Source organism: Chrysochloris asiatica, unplaced genomic scaffold, assembly GCF_000296735.1.
Source record: "Chrysochloris asiatica unplaced genomic scaffold, ChrAsi1.0 scaffold00006, whole genome shotgun sequence".
NCBI lineage: Eukaryota > Metazoa > Chordata > Mammalia > Afrosoricida > Chrysochloridae > Chrysochloris > Chrysochloris asiatica.
Window position 1 is genome coordinate 28,053,770 of NW_006408524.1, and position 14,699 is coordinate 28,068,468.

At 42.5% G+C, this 14,699-nt stretch overlaps 1 protein-coding gene across 1 annotated transcript in view; it reads left to right on the forward strand.

Annotated features, from left to right (window-relative positions):
* Positions 1-466: 466 nt before the first annotated feature.
* DFNA5 (deafness, autosomal dominant 5) overlaps positions 467-14,699 on the forward strand; it is a 70,296-nt gene continuing 56,063 nt past the window's right edge. Inside the window, exons 1-2 of the mRNA XM_006832281.1 lie at positions 467-677; positions 5,698-5,890. Of these exons, the coding sequence (XP_006832344.1) occupies positions 467-677; positions 5,698-5,890 (404 nt within the window). The remainder of the gene's footprint in view (positions 678-5,697; positions 5,891-14,699) is intronic.

A 14,699-nucleotide genomic window follows, 5' to 3' on the forward strand; every position in this document is an offset into this window, starting at 1 on the left:
TAGAGCATCTATCTAATTAATGGTATGAGACCTTCTACAACTCTTTCCTGTTAGATGATGACCACCAGGTCTCAAGATTGTGACTGCCCCATCAGTCTGAATCCCTGAATCATTTTGGAGAACAAAGCTCTCTTCTCCCTCTATACTGATATATCGTATAAACCACACATAAACCTTTGTTTTTATAAGCCACCAAGATTTGGGGGACATTTGATTCTGAAGTGGAACCTAGCTTATCTTGACTGGTACACGTATTCTCTTCCAGTATCTTAAGTTGATTTCTTTGTCACCAACTGAACTCAAACTGGAGACTCTCCTAGGGATAAGGTATTTTGTATTGTTTCACTGTGAACTGATTGATACTAGGGAGAAAGGAGGTAATTTTAGAATAAAAGCCTCAATATGTTCACTTCATATTTGACTTTGGGTGAACCTTATATTTGCAGGTAAATTTGGAGTCATCAAAATGTTTGCCAAGGCAACAAGGAATTTTCTCAAAGAAGTTGATTCTGGTGGTAACCTGATTGCAGTACCGAACTTGAATGACTCCGATAAGTTACAGCTTCTAAGTCTCGTGATCAAACAGAAGAGATTCTGGTGCTGGCAGAGACCCAAGTACCAATTTTTGTCTCTCACCCTTGGAGACATACTTACAAAAGACCAATTTCTGAGTCCAGGTATGTTTCTTCTGGTATATTTACAGTTAGTTCCAAAATTGAAGATGGTTATTTTTCTAGACTTATATTGTTTTGAATCTAGAGTTGTTATGATGAAGTCTCCCATTTCCTAGACTGTTACATTAAAATATGTGCTTTCTTGAAAACAACAAAATGCCGCAGACTTACCTGACATAGAAAAATATAGCTTTCTCTTTTTAAAATAATAACTTCAGTCTTTGGAGTAAGAGTAAGACATGTTCATTTTAGACGTAGGCATTCCACAAAGGTGAGATGGATCCCCAACCCCAAATTTGCTTTAGATGTTGAGGTTGGTGATGCCAAATGCATACCAAAAAGTATGAAAAGGTTTACTTAACTCACATAATGAGACATTCTGAGGAGTGCGAGGCAGGCCCCTAAGCTGGTCCCCAAATGGCTAGAAACAGTGAGGCTTGGGGTTTTTATTGTACTAGGGGGTGGGACTATGGAGCCCTGGTGACGATGTGGATTAGCTTTGGGATGCTAACAGCAAAGTCAGCAGTGCAGACACACCAGACGCTCCTTGGGACAAAGATGAGGCTGGCTGCTCCTATACTGATAGATACTTTCAGAAACGTTTTTGAAGGTTGTTATGAGCCAGCACTGACTTGATGGCAGTGGCTTTAGGTTTGGGTTTAGGGGTTGGGACTAGGGTGAAGATTCCAATGTATAGGCAGGTTTGCATACTTTGGATGACCTTCCAGCCCCTATGGAATAACTGAGCTTTCTTATCAGCTTGTCCAGATGTGGAGCAGGAGAAAGGGAAGTGGTAGGGTTTAGAAGCTGTAAGCTGTTATCTTAGTTTCTTAGTGAAGTGATAGCAGGAATACAAGTGTGTGGCTTTAATGAACAGTTATTATCTCATAATTTATGACATAAAAGTTTGAGTTTAGGGCACCGGCTCCAAGAGAAGGTTCCCTGTGTCTGCTCTGAGGGAAAACCCAGGTCTTAGCTCTTTCAGTGTTCTTCTCAGAGTTCCTTGGGGACCTTCAAGTGGTGTCTATCTTTTTCTCATGTGTGCTTGCTTACTTGTGTGCCTGATCTCCTTTTATGTCTCAAAAATGGTTAGGTAGGTTTAAGATATACCCTATACTGATGTGGCCTCATTGATGTAACAGACAGAATTCTATTCCCAAACTCTTAACATCTGTAGGTACATGGTGGTGGTTGCTAAGTGCCAATCTGTCAGTTCCAACTCATAGTGACCCTATTTAGGGTTTCTTAGCAGCCCAATGCTTGTCCTACAGTGCCACACCAGGACTCTATAGGTGTGGTATGGTTGTTGTTAAGTGCTTGTGAGTTGGTTCTGACACATGACGACCCTGTATAGGGTTTCTGAGGCTTTTGAATCTTTGTGGGAGCAGAAGAAAGTCTCATCTTTCTCCCTTGGGATGGCTGGTGGGCTTGAACTGTGGACCTTGTGGTTAGCAGTCCAATGCTTATTGTATGGAGCCAATATTCTCCCCTCTATAGGCACATGGCTTAGGATTTACAACACATTTTTTGGGGGTGGGGGTGAGGGAGATGACACATTCAATCTATAATAGCAGTCAAATGGCAAAACTGGAGCTAGACTCTTAGAATAGAGCATTTGTCAAATGTGGAGAGAGATAATGAAGGAAATAAAAATCAACAAAATTCTACTGTAAGTGTTAATTCCCACTATTGCTTAGAGTTTAGTTTTTGGTTTTTTTCCTCCTATGCATCTCATATTTGAAAACAAAATTGGAAACTTAACTATGTATAATTTTATATATTCATTTATTTTTTAAACTTATGTAAGCTTTCCTCTATAGGTTTAAATAGTCTTAAAGATTAATTTATAGACAAATACCGTATTTTATTGTGTGTACACACTGTAATTTGTTTAATCATTTCAGTTGAAGGCTTAATAAACAAAAGCTGCAGTGAACATTGCCTTTGTATTTTTTGCCCGTAGCAGCTGTCTCTGCATATATTTCTGGAGATAGAAGTACTGGGCCAGAGGTTGGAAATTTTTGGAAGACTTTTGGTCCTCATGGTTGCATTACTTTTTGGAAGACTTTTTAATGACAGGACTGACTGGTGCCTGACTCCTCTTGTAGGTCTTTAGGTGTGTCATTCGGGCATCATCATCTCTTGTGTTAATGGGGAAAAGAGTTTGGGGTGATACTTTGAGTTTCGAGAGAAGCCCCAACTCTCTTGCAGTTCTTCCTGTGTTCTCTTGAACCAGGCTCACTCTCAGAGTTGCCAGGCAATGGCCAGGTGAATTCCTATTAATTTTATGCCCTTTTTTCCTGTATTTTTTTCTGGTAGAACTGCTGTTGAGTGGTGAAATGACTTAACACAAGAAGGGCAAGAGTAAACTATTCACTAAATACACTATGGGACCCTTCAGTATTAAAACGTCTTGTTGGTCTGCTACCAAAGTGCCTGTTTTAAGGTGCCCTGAAAGATCATGAAGGCTTGCGTTGGATGAGGGAGGCCAGCTGCTGTCACTGCAGAAAGAAGGAGGAACTCCAGCCGTTCCAATCATCAGAGGCCAACATTCTCCCCAAATCCTGTAGCTTCTTGATGTTGAGTCTGTGATAAGACAGCATGGCATCCTCTTTTCGTCTACTGAGTAGACACTTCAGCTTCATTCTTTTTTTTTGCACCCACAACACCACAGTGTGTTTGTGTTGCCCAGAGCTGTGGAGTTTGGAGGTGTTGCTTGACCGTTGGCAATCCTAGGCATAGATGGTGGTGGTCTCGGTCACTGTGTTCCACCGTAGCAGTTGATGACTTGATGCAAAAGTGTGCACAAATGACATCCTTTTTGGAGGTGTGTCTAGGCTGGCTTTTCAGACTATGCAGCCAAGCTCTTTATTGTCCCCACTCTCTATGGGGTCAGTCCTGGGATGGTAAGAGGTTCGATGCAACCAGGACTGTGTTCGGAAGGTAGACTTTCTTTCTAGCCAGCACTTTATTATTGAACTTGATCTGTCCTACTTGTCCAGTAATAATGCCATCCTGGCCTAAATCCAGGGGCTAGATTTATGTGCTAGGCTCTGCAGCTCATTCTTTGTATATATCAACTTACAATATTCTTCACCAGGTTGTTGTTGTTATGTGTCGTGGAGTCAGTTCCGACTCATAGCGACCCTGTACAGGGTTTCTGAGGCTGTAAATTTTTATGGGAGCAGAAAGCCTCATCTTTCTCTTGAAGAATAGCTGGTAGTTTTGAACTACTGACCTTGAGGTTCGCATCCTGATTTGTAACCACTACACTACCAGAGCTCCTTCTGGTGCTAATAAATACCCCCAAATTACATGAGAAACCTGAGGTTCAGGGAGACGGATGAGACCCAAGGTCTCACAGCTAGTGACACTAGTTATTGTTGGTTGCCATTGAGTCTGTTCCTACTCAGGGTGACCTTATACGTAGATAACAGAATGACAAGTTTCCCAATGCTCTGCTGCCTTTATGATCTCTGAGGTTTGAGTTCATTATTGTGGGCATTGTGCCAATCTCTCGCATTAAGGGGTTCTCTCAATTTCATTGATTTTTACCAAATCTGATGTCCTTTTCTTTGGACATATTGGAAAGTGACTGGACTTTACAACATGTCCAAAGTAAGTGAGCCAAAGTCTCACCATCCTTGCTTCTGGGGATCCTTCTGGTTGTATTTAGTAACCTTACTGTTGTTACTTGCCTTCAAGTCAACTTGGATGCATGGCAGCCTATGTGTAACAGAATGAAAGTTGCCTGGTCCTGAGCCGTGTCTTAGTCTTTGGTATGTCTAAGTCATTGCGGTAGCCAGTCTATCTCATGGCGTGGATGTAATCTTGTACTCTTGACAAATGCTTTATCCTGCTTCCAAAAGCATTTCCCAAAGTGTTTGTTGTGCATGGGAGGCTACTTGGAAAATATTTTGAGTTCAGGTATTTTTAAAGCCTCCCCTTTTTTGGATGCTATTGGGGAGATGACTCTCTGCTTTGTAAATTGCAAAGATGGTAATAAGTAGCTCTCATTCATCCTGATTTTCTTGGACTGAAAGAAATGTAGGAGTAGAGGGGATTTAAGGAACTAAGTGAATGGGAAAAAGCCTTTCAGGCATCGAGTGGATTTGAATCTGAGGTGAAGTATGACCAGCATCCAAAGAGAGTCATGGGTCAAAGAAATGAAAAAGTCCCAATGTGAAGTTCTTATCTCTGTACTGAAGGATGATGACTAAGACTACTTTATGACAACTTCACATGGATTAAAAATTTGAATGGTAGAAAACCTGGAGCCATGGGAATAGCTGCAGGTCTGGTATGAGATCATCAGTACGTTGTCTTTGGGGTTCAGTGAAGCAGAAGAGGATGGCAGTTTCCAGGTGGAGAGGTGGCATCTTCCTTAATGGCTGGGAAGACAAGAAAGAAGGATGGGGAGAGTTTGTGTACTGCACGATGGTGTTGGAGGGAGGGATGGAGGGTGGGCAGGTCCACAGACCTTATCTGAAAGATAAAGGAATTGCATAAGGAGTTGATGACTAGGCAGAAGTCATAGATGAAAAAAAGTAAATATGGAAAGGAATTTGTGTGTTTGGAGATGGTAATGAAAGTCAGGGAAATGTGCCAAAAGACTGGTGGGTGGAAAGAGAAGGTTCCCCAGGCAGGGCCAAGGGCAGACCTACCTGATGCTGAGTAACGTGGCTCACGGGGCAGCGGCTGCTGTCCTCGTTCTGCTTCAATGTCATAACTACACAACCAAGTCAGTGAAACCTGGAACCCATGTAAGATGGAATCTATATATTGAACTTTAAAATAAATAAAGCAAAAGAATACCAATGAGCCCCTGGCCACCAGTGTGTTCAGTGATCTCAGTCACCTCACAGAGATCAGGTGGAGGTGAGGGGTGGGCAGTTAGTCTGATTTTCTTTTTGACAGGTGCGCCCCTCTTAGCTGCCAGCTTTCCCTTTTTGAACACAAGCCTTATTGTCTTGGGAAAGCAGGTTGTCATTTTGTATTCCTCTGCATGTCTTGTTTGTTTCAGTGGTGGTGGAGTCGGATTTTGTGAAATATGAGGGCAAGTTTGAAAACCACGTGACTGGGACCATTGAGACAGCGATTGGAAAGATCAAGCTGAATGTTGGAGGCAAAGGTCTCGTGGAGAGTCAGTCTTCATTTGGAACCCTGAGGAAGCAGGAGGTGGACTTGCAACAGCTCATCCAAGACTCTCTTGAGAGGTAATGAGAATTCTGGCTGGCATTTTGGATTCTGACACATCTTACATTTAAAGGTCGTGCAGTTAAACCTTTGCTAAAAGAGTGGCAGATGGGAAATTTGCCAGTCAACAAACATTTACTGAATGCCCATCGTGTTGGCGTTTATGGGGAGCACGTCTCTAATCTGGACTTCCTTGCGTGTTCTTAGCCTAAGGGTGAGACTTGGGAAGCACTGAAAAAGGCTGGAACCTCAGACAGCAATTGAGAAAACAACCCTAACTGCTAACTGCTGTCAAATCAGCTCCAGCTCTTGTTGATCCCATATGCATCAGCATAGACTTGTGTTCTCTAGGATTTTCCCCTTCTTATCTGTGTAATAAGCTTATTTACAAACCTGTCCCAGAGAGTATCTGAGTGTAACAGCTTGATCTAGTTTTCAAAGAGTTGCATTCTGTAGTATGCCCATCTTCTTATGATTCTTGAAGAAACTAAAGCATTATTTCTTGAGCAGTTACTGTCCTTGTATAAAGAAACGTGCAGCAAATCCAGATCCAAAATATAAAATCACGATACTTAAACAGTTGTTTTCCACGGAAAATGGGCCCTTCTAGTGTCTCCATGAACCACAGAGCTGGTAAACGTAAATATACGGAGGCTGAGGACAGCAGAAAGGGAGACATCAGCTCGTGTTTCCTGGTCTTGTTTCCCACTGGGTTTCCAGTGACTGATTTTTGGAAGTGGATCACCAGGCCTTTTTCCTGAAGGCTTCTGGGTAGACTCCAACTTCCAACCTTTCAGTTACTAGCTGAGCGCATTCACCATTTCGACTGCCCAGGGCCTCAGTATGACTTGAAAAGAATGCCAGTAGTGAAAATGCTCTGTTCTGCAGTTTTCACTATTAATCCCAGAAGTAGGAAAATGATAACACCTTCTGGCTCTTGATAATTTTCTCATTTGGAGAGGAAAAAACAAGTAAAAGGCTTCAAAGAAAAAGTTGTTTTTCAAATTTGAAACTGAAATCCCACATTCATTTATGTATTTGGCTTTCAGTAAATACATTTTAGTCTGGTATGTTGTTATTAGCGGCCCTTGAATTGAGCCCCAGTTCATGGCTACTCCAGGTCTAGAACTGGTCCATGGGAATTTTCTCTCTCTCTCTCTCTCTCTCTCAGTTAACAGTATTTCTCTCTATTCATTTTAGCACTTTTTTTTTTTAACACTCAGGAATATATAAAAATTTAAACCACCAAAGGGCACATTCTGCAAACCTGCCTTCTGGCCACCAGCTCTCAGTCCCTCTCTTTCCATTAGTCTAGAGTCCTCAGCTGCTCCCTCTCTCCTTGCCCTCATCTCTGCCTCCATCTCTGGTGTCCCTGCTTCTCTGGATAGGATCCCACATTCTGCTTGTGCTCTTCTCCCTTGATGGACCTCTGTTTCTGGACTGTAAGATTAACTACTCCCGTGATTTTGTTACAAAACATCTACCTTTACAGTTGTGACAGTCACAATTAGTCATTATAACAATTACTGTTGAATCATCAGACTCTTATCCCCATTTCTTTTCATCAGACCTATCTAGACAAGATGAAAGCTATTCAGTGGGGACTCTATCGTTCCCTTCACAGTCTTAACGAAACTCCCTCTTGAAAACTTGTAAGCCAGTCACTCTGTGCCTTTATTGCCCCCTCATTTTAGGTAGCAATGTTAAGTTACCCATTCCTGTCTACCCTGTATACAGAGAGGATAGCTTTAATACCTGATGTGAAGACTCCTTCCATCTCTGTTGGTATTTTGAGCTACTACCTCCATGAGTATAGGTAAAGTTCATCAAATTGTTGCAATTTACTCTCATTTCCTTTATCAAAGTTTTTTGTTTTTATCTTCCTCTAGTCGGGTTGTGATTATCAAGCCATTGAGGCTAGGTCAAATGGGTATTATCTGCAAGTATCTGTGTTCTTGTGCATTTCCCCTCACTTTGTATCAACAGGCTGCTTCACTTTCAGCTCTAGCCCTGTGTGGCTATGTCTCCGTAGGAATTTTTTTACTGTATTCTTTACAGAAGCGGTTTACCAAATCTTTCTTCCATATAACTCATTATTATCTTATGCTTATTAAATATTCAACAAATATATTTATGGAGTACCTACTATGTGCTGTGTTCTCTATGATGGGGAGGCTGTAGTAAATGGAATATCAAAATTTCTGCCCTACAATCTCATGAGGAGAGACATAAAATATACAACTAAGTAGCAGATATAGTTTGTAGATGGAGGCAGGGAAGGGGGAGAGGGCAGGTTAAGGAATGGGTACTATGATTTTAAAAAGTGTGGTCAGAGAAGACATGAGGGAGACGTTGCTTTAGAGCAAAGACGTGCAGGAGGAGGAGGGATGAACAAAGGGATATCCTGAGCAAGAATGTTGGGGCAGAGGCCAGTGTGGCTGGCTGGGAGTAAGTTAGGGGGAGAGCGGAAGGAGGTGGAGGGTACAGAGAGCAGGTAGCAGGCTGCTGGGCGGACTTTAACTCTTACTCGAGGGAGATGGGGAACCACAGGAGGATTTTGAACAGGAAAGTGGTATAGCAGACTTATTTTTTAGAAGGATCATTCTGATTGCCGGGTTGAAAAGAGAATGGCTGGGTGGAAGTAGGGAGTCTAATCAGGAGGTTATTGCAATAATCTTGACAATACATCATATTTCAGCGTGTGCATGAACATATGTGCAGTTTCATGTGTCATTTAACCATCCTCCTTTCTTTTAAAACTGAAAATTCGAATCAAAGTAAATTCAGAGCTTACTTATATTTGTATACGGTTGCCTTAGCACCTCTTTCCTAACATTCTTAGGATTATGGGAAATATAAAATAAATGCTTATCGAATGAAATTATATGTGAAAAATTAATGGGAGAAACAAAAAGAACAAAAAAAAAAATAAATAAAATAAACATGAAACTCTTGTATCCGGCATTTGGTGGGCAGATTTTACACCAGCATTGAGAATGCCTGGGCCATGATGGTCTTAGACCCCTTTACTTCTCCAGTAACCAATGGTACTTCATGGAGTTATAAAACATCTAAGGCATATTTTAGCCTTAGAACTCCAGACTACACTGAATTATGGCTCCAGGGGGAGTTTTCTATTCTCAGAGAACTAAATCCTCTCACAGGTGGTACCAGAGGGTAGGGGCCTTTCTCTGACCATTACAATCTTTATTGTCTTTCTCTGAATTGCAATACCTGGGACTAGAAAAGTCTTGGTGGTTTATTGTAAATGAAGTATTAGCAGCATCCTGTGTTTTTGTTGGCAGTCCTTTCTACTAGGGTGAAAGGGGACTAAATGGATGGTAGAGTCCAGGGACCCCTCAATCTTCAGACAGCCCTCTATAGCTTAGGCTTGTTTTTCAGTGTTATTTCTATTTCAAGAACCACAATTTGGCAGTGCTGAGTAACTGCGTTTCCTGACACAGATTTTTCAAACACCCTTCATGATTCAGGTGTAGAGGATAATTGCCAAGAGGAAGCATATGGGGAGAGGTCAGTGCAGAGAGACTCGAGAAAACATTCTGAAGAGAGAGAAGTTCCAGATAACAGACACAAGTGGGGAGACAGGGACAGAAGAGGAAGGGAAAGACCTTCACTGAACACCTACTACGTGCCAGGCACATCTGTGCATCATCTTGTTTGTCCTAGTACTGAACTCCTTTCACACTGGAAGGGATAAAGCTCAGGAAGAAGCAATAACTTGTTCACAGCCACATAGCTCGATGTGGGTGTTGGAACTGGGCTTCAACCCAAAGTTTCTGGCTCCAAAGCTCCTGTTCTTTCGTCTACATCATGCTTGAAGTGAGTGTGAAAAAAAGAAACTGGCTGAGGTAAAAGTAGTTAAAATTGTCCCACAGAATGTAAAGACAGAAACAGCCCCAGCGAGGCTACCTGGGGTGTAGTGTAGCATACCATCCTGAGAAGGAACAGGTGAAGACTGAAACCTCTTCACCTGGATGAGTTCACCTGGGAAGACTCTTCAGAAATCCTGTTAATTATAAGGGTGATTGGGGGAAGGGAGGTACATGATACTGAATTTAAAGAAAACAAAGTGGGATCTCACCACCAAAGAGGAGTAACCTCTTCTTTGTTATTTTGTTAAAGGTGAGCTTTAAAGTGAGGATAGGGCGGGGAAGACTCTTCTAGTCTTAGGATGGAGATTATGTTAAGGCTAACATTCTTGTGATTTCACACTGGGGTAGTAAATTCTTATTACCTGTCTTGCCCATCTTTGGACTCCCACAGCATCATGGGAACTGATAAGGCACTGTCTGATAGATTGGTGGCCTTGGGAGTGGTAATTAGTGATGCTTCAGTACTGCATGTTCTCGGGGACTCATTTGCAGTCAGTCATTTTTATTTCAGGTAATTTAGATAAGTTGTCATTTGTGTTACGGCCCTTTAGCCCTCAGAATTTAGAGTATTGAGTCTTATTGTCTGTGAGATACGTGCATGTCATGTAACTCTGAAAAAGCAAGTATGTGTACATATGTGACACCTATCTAGTATTGTTGAGGACGAAGACATCCCATAGGAATTACATTCCCAAATGTGGAGCGTGTCTCTGAATGAGAGCTTTATGTTTATCTTAAGCATTCTTGATGGAAGCTACGTAAGACATAGCATGTAATTTTATTACTTTTAATGGAGAATAACAAATTTGTCAGACTTTTCATAAGGGCTCAGATTCTGTTTTGTTCCTAATATCCCTTATTATTATGTGATAAACTCTTGTCTTTATGCTTCATCTTCATTGTCACCTGGCATTTGTCACTGCCTTAAGTAAAACAGCCACACCCCATCTCAGTTACCCACTTATTGCTTCTAATCTCCTAGGATCTGTGCCAGTTTGTTCTTGGCAAATAACTTAATGTGGACTTGGGAAGTCATTTCAACCCTTGTCCCCACTTTCCTTCGCTGTTGGGTGAGATAGTTGGATGAGATGGTCTGCCTTGAACGTGGTGGTCTTTGTAGTGCACAAATGGGCGCCTTCTCCTTGAGCTCTGGGCTTGGTGCCAGTTGATTTCCAGAGCTGGGGCTGTTTTGTGTTTTCCTGGCTGGTTGAGAGTTGAAGTGGGTGGTAGTGTAAGGATGAGTAGGGGGTCCTACTCTCATCTTTTGCAGTATTGCAAAGCAAATTTTCTATCTGTAGGTGATAATGAGAAGCTTGGTTCTTCATTAAGAATTCCAAAGGAAACAAAATATAGTACATGCGAAACTTGGAACCCATAAGATGGAAACCTGCCAGTGAATGAAAACTCAAATATCTTCCACTAATAGAAAAGTAGTTAGACTGTATTCTATCAAAAGTGGAAAACTTCTGAGACACAGAAAGCCAATGCAGTCCCATTGAGTTTGGGATTTCTCTGTATATGGACGAAAGCAGGGATATGACAATGATGAAATTATTTAAAATACTTTAAAATTATGCTCCAAGCCCTACTACAATCAATAGTAAGTAAAAAATCACTATTAATAGGATTCCAGTTCATACATGCATGGGTTTATTTGAAACCAAACATGTTTAAACGTGTCTTGTGATCAGTGGATGGCTGTGGATAAAATGTCTCAGAAATACACTTGTCTTAGTCTCCTTTGGGTGCCTTTAAAACAAAGTCCACTCCAAACAGTGGTTCTTGAGGGTATCTGCTGGCCCAGTTACATTCAAGGCAGAAAGGTCAGAAGGTTATGACAACTACTTTTGGTATTCCAAAGTGATAATCTTGATAGAGTTTCTCAAAGGACAAAGAATAATCATGGGGCTTCATAGGAAGAAGCTTTAAGAGTTTTAAGAAAATTGAAAACTGCATTGGTGTGAAAAAGGCCAGGGAAGTTTGACTGAGGAGTTTTTACCCCCACCACGACAATGTACCTGCTCATTCTTTAAGGGTAGCAAGGGCTGTCCTTAAGGAACTCTGGTAGTGTAGTGGTTATAAGTTGGGCTGCGAACCATAAGGTCAGCAGTTCGAAACTACCAGGTGTTCCGCGGGAGAAAGATGAGGCTTTCTGCTCCCGTAAAGATTTACAGCCTCGGAAACCCCGTACAGGGTCGCTATGAGTCGGAATCGACTCCAGGGCACATAACAACAACAACAAAGGCTGTCCTAGAATTTCATGGGAAATCTTACCCCATCCAGCCTACAGCCCTGATCATGCCCCTTCAGATTTCCTCTTGCTCCCCAACTCAAAGATCATTTAAAAGAAGCAAGATTTGACTCCCTTGAGGATGCCAAAACTGATGTTTCTTGTTGTTGTTAAGTGCTCCAGAGTCTGTTGTAACTCATAGTAAGCCTGTATAGGATTTTGAGGGTGTGGCTGATGAGCTTGTACTGCTGACATTGCAGTTCAAACTGACCTTGTGGTCTAGCACATTATGTAAATCAAAGAGCTCCGAATTCTTTGGGAGAAGGGTTAGAGACACGGAAACACTGCCTTCAAAAGTGGATAGATCTAGATGGAGGAGATGTTGAGAGACAGTAGCTTCATATTTCCATATTTTTGTTTAATCACGAGTCCTAAGATTTTGAATCAGTACTTTTTTTTTTTCTCCATTTATATGGTAAATTTATATTTTATTTTAATGTTTTATTGTAAATTATGTGATAGTTTACATGGGAGAACACTAGTTTTACATTCATCCTATCGTGTATCGTTTCATTGCCATGATTACAATCCCATCCATGCCTCATCAACCAGCCAAAGGGTATACCCTGCAAGACTGGCCCCTGGTTGTCAGCACACAGCCCCTCTCTCTCTATGGGTGTAGAATTCCCAGCAGCTCCATCTCTCCACGTCATCGTCTCTGCCTCCATCTCTGGCATCACTGCTTCTCTGGGTAGGGTCCTGCTCTCTGCTCTTCTCTCTTGATGGTCCCAGGGACCTCTGCTCCTGACTGCAAAGTTAATCACTCCCCTCCTTTCTACAAAATGTCTACCTTTACATTTCTAACCCTCACAGTCAGTCCTGGTAAAGTTATTTACTATTGTATCACAAGAGACCTATCCGCATTTCCTTTCATCAGCCCCATCCAGACAGATTGGCTACTACTCAGTGGAGATTCTACCTTCCTCCATGTCCTCTGGATCTAGGTTCCCTCTTGAAAGCTTGTAAGCCAGTCACTTCTTGCCTTTGTAGCCCCCCCACTTTGGGTAGCCAATGTCCAAGTTGCCCATCCCTGTCTACTCTGTGTATGGAGGGGGTGGGAATGATCCTTGCTATAAAGATTTGTTTCTTCTTTTGAGCTACTGCATCGATAGGTGTAGGTCAAGTTCATCAAATTTTATCAGATTACTCTTTTTTTCCTCTTCTTTCTTCTAGTTGAGTGAAGCAGTACTTTTTGACTTACCCATGTACATCTCTGTTGTTTTTAGGTGCCATCAAGTCAGTACCGACTCATAGCAACCCTGTGCACAACAGAATGCTTGGTCCTGGACCAACCTCACAATCGTTTCTTTCTTTTTTAATGTTTTATTGTGAATTATATGGTAGTTTACATGAGAGAACCTCAGTTCCATATTCATTCCATCGTGTATCATTACATTGCCATGGTTCCAATCCCCTCCATGCATCGTCTTCTGACCAAAGGGCATATCCTATAAGCCTGTGCTCTACACTCTCCCCTCCCTCCTCAGTCTTCGGCCCACAGTTCTCTCCCTCTCTGGATCCAAAGTCCCCAGCCGCTTCATCCCTCCATGTCTTCATCTCTGTCTCCATCTCAGGCATCCCCGGTTCTCTGGGTGGGGTCCGTTCTCGGCTCTTATCCATTGGTGGTCCCAGAGACCTCCACTCCTAGACTGGAGAAATAATCACTCTCTTCCTTGCTACAAAACATCTACCCTTGCATTTCCAACACTCACAATCCGTCTTGATAACCATTATTCACTACAGTATCGCACGTAACCCATCTGTATTTCATTTCATGAGCTCCACCTAGACAAATTGGATAGTACTCAGTGGTGATTCTACCTTCCTCCATGCCCCCTAGCCCTAGGTTCCCTCTTGAAAGCTTGTAAACCAGTTACTTCTTGCCTTTATAGTCCCTCCTCCCCATTTGGGTATCCAATGTCCAAGTCTCTGTCTACTCTGTGTGTGGAGGGGGTGGGAATGTTTCTTGCTGTAAGGATTTGTTGCCTCTTTTGTGTCACTGCATTCATATGCATAGGTCAAGTTCATCAGCTTGAATCAGCTCAGTCTTCTTCCCCCCACCCCCTTCTTTCTTCTCCTGGTTGAGCTCTGATCATCTAGTCATCCAGTCCTGGTCACGTGGGTGTCATATGCAAGTGTGGGTGTTCTTGTGCACATGTTCTTCCCATCAGTCGGCAGCTCCATTCTCCACTTGAGTCCTCCGTGGCCACGTCAATGACTCTGGGCCCAGGAGTCCTCAGGTCTCCTCGCAATGCTTGCCAACCAGGTCCCCAACCAGGTCCACAGAAGCCCTCTGAATATTGTGAGGCTTAGGTCTCCGCTTCATTGCTGCCTTTACCCCATTTCTCCCCAACGGTGATGCGTATGTTTACCAATCCGAGTGTGCATTTCCACCGAGTCTGTTTTTTTTTGGGGGGGGGCGGGGGCCTACGTTGGTGGGACCCGACCAACTGCCCCAATGTCTCCTAGGGGAGCGACCTGTTCGTTCCCGTAGTAGCAGTCCATCTGTCTCCATTGTGTCATGTGTTTCCTGTAGGTCTTCCATTCGAGACGTATCTTTTGTTCTCACCATTCCAGGCTCGTCAGCTCATCCCTTCAAGTGAGGATTTCTCATCTCTGGTGATCTGGATGTGGTTCTGGTTTCTA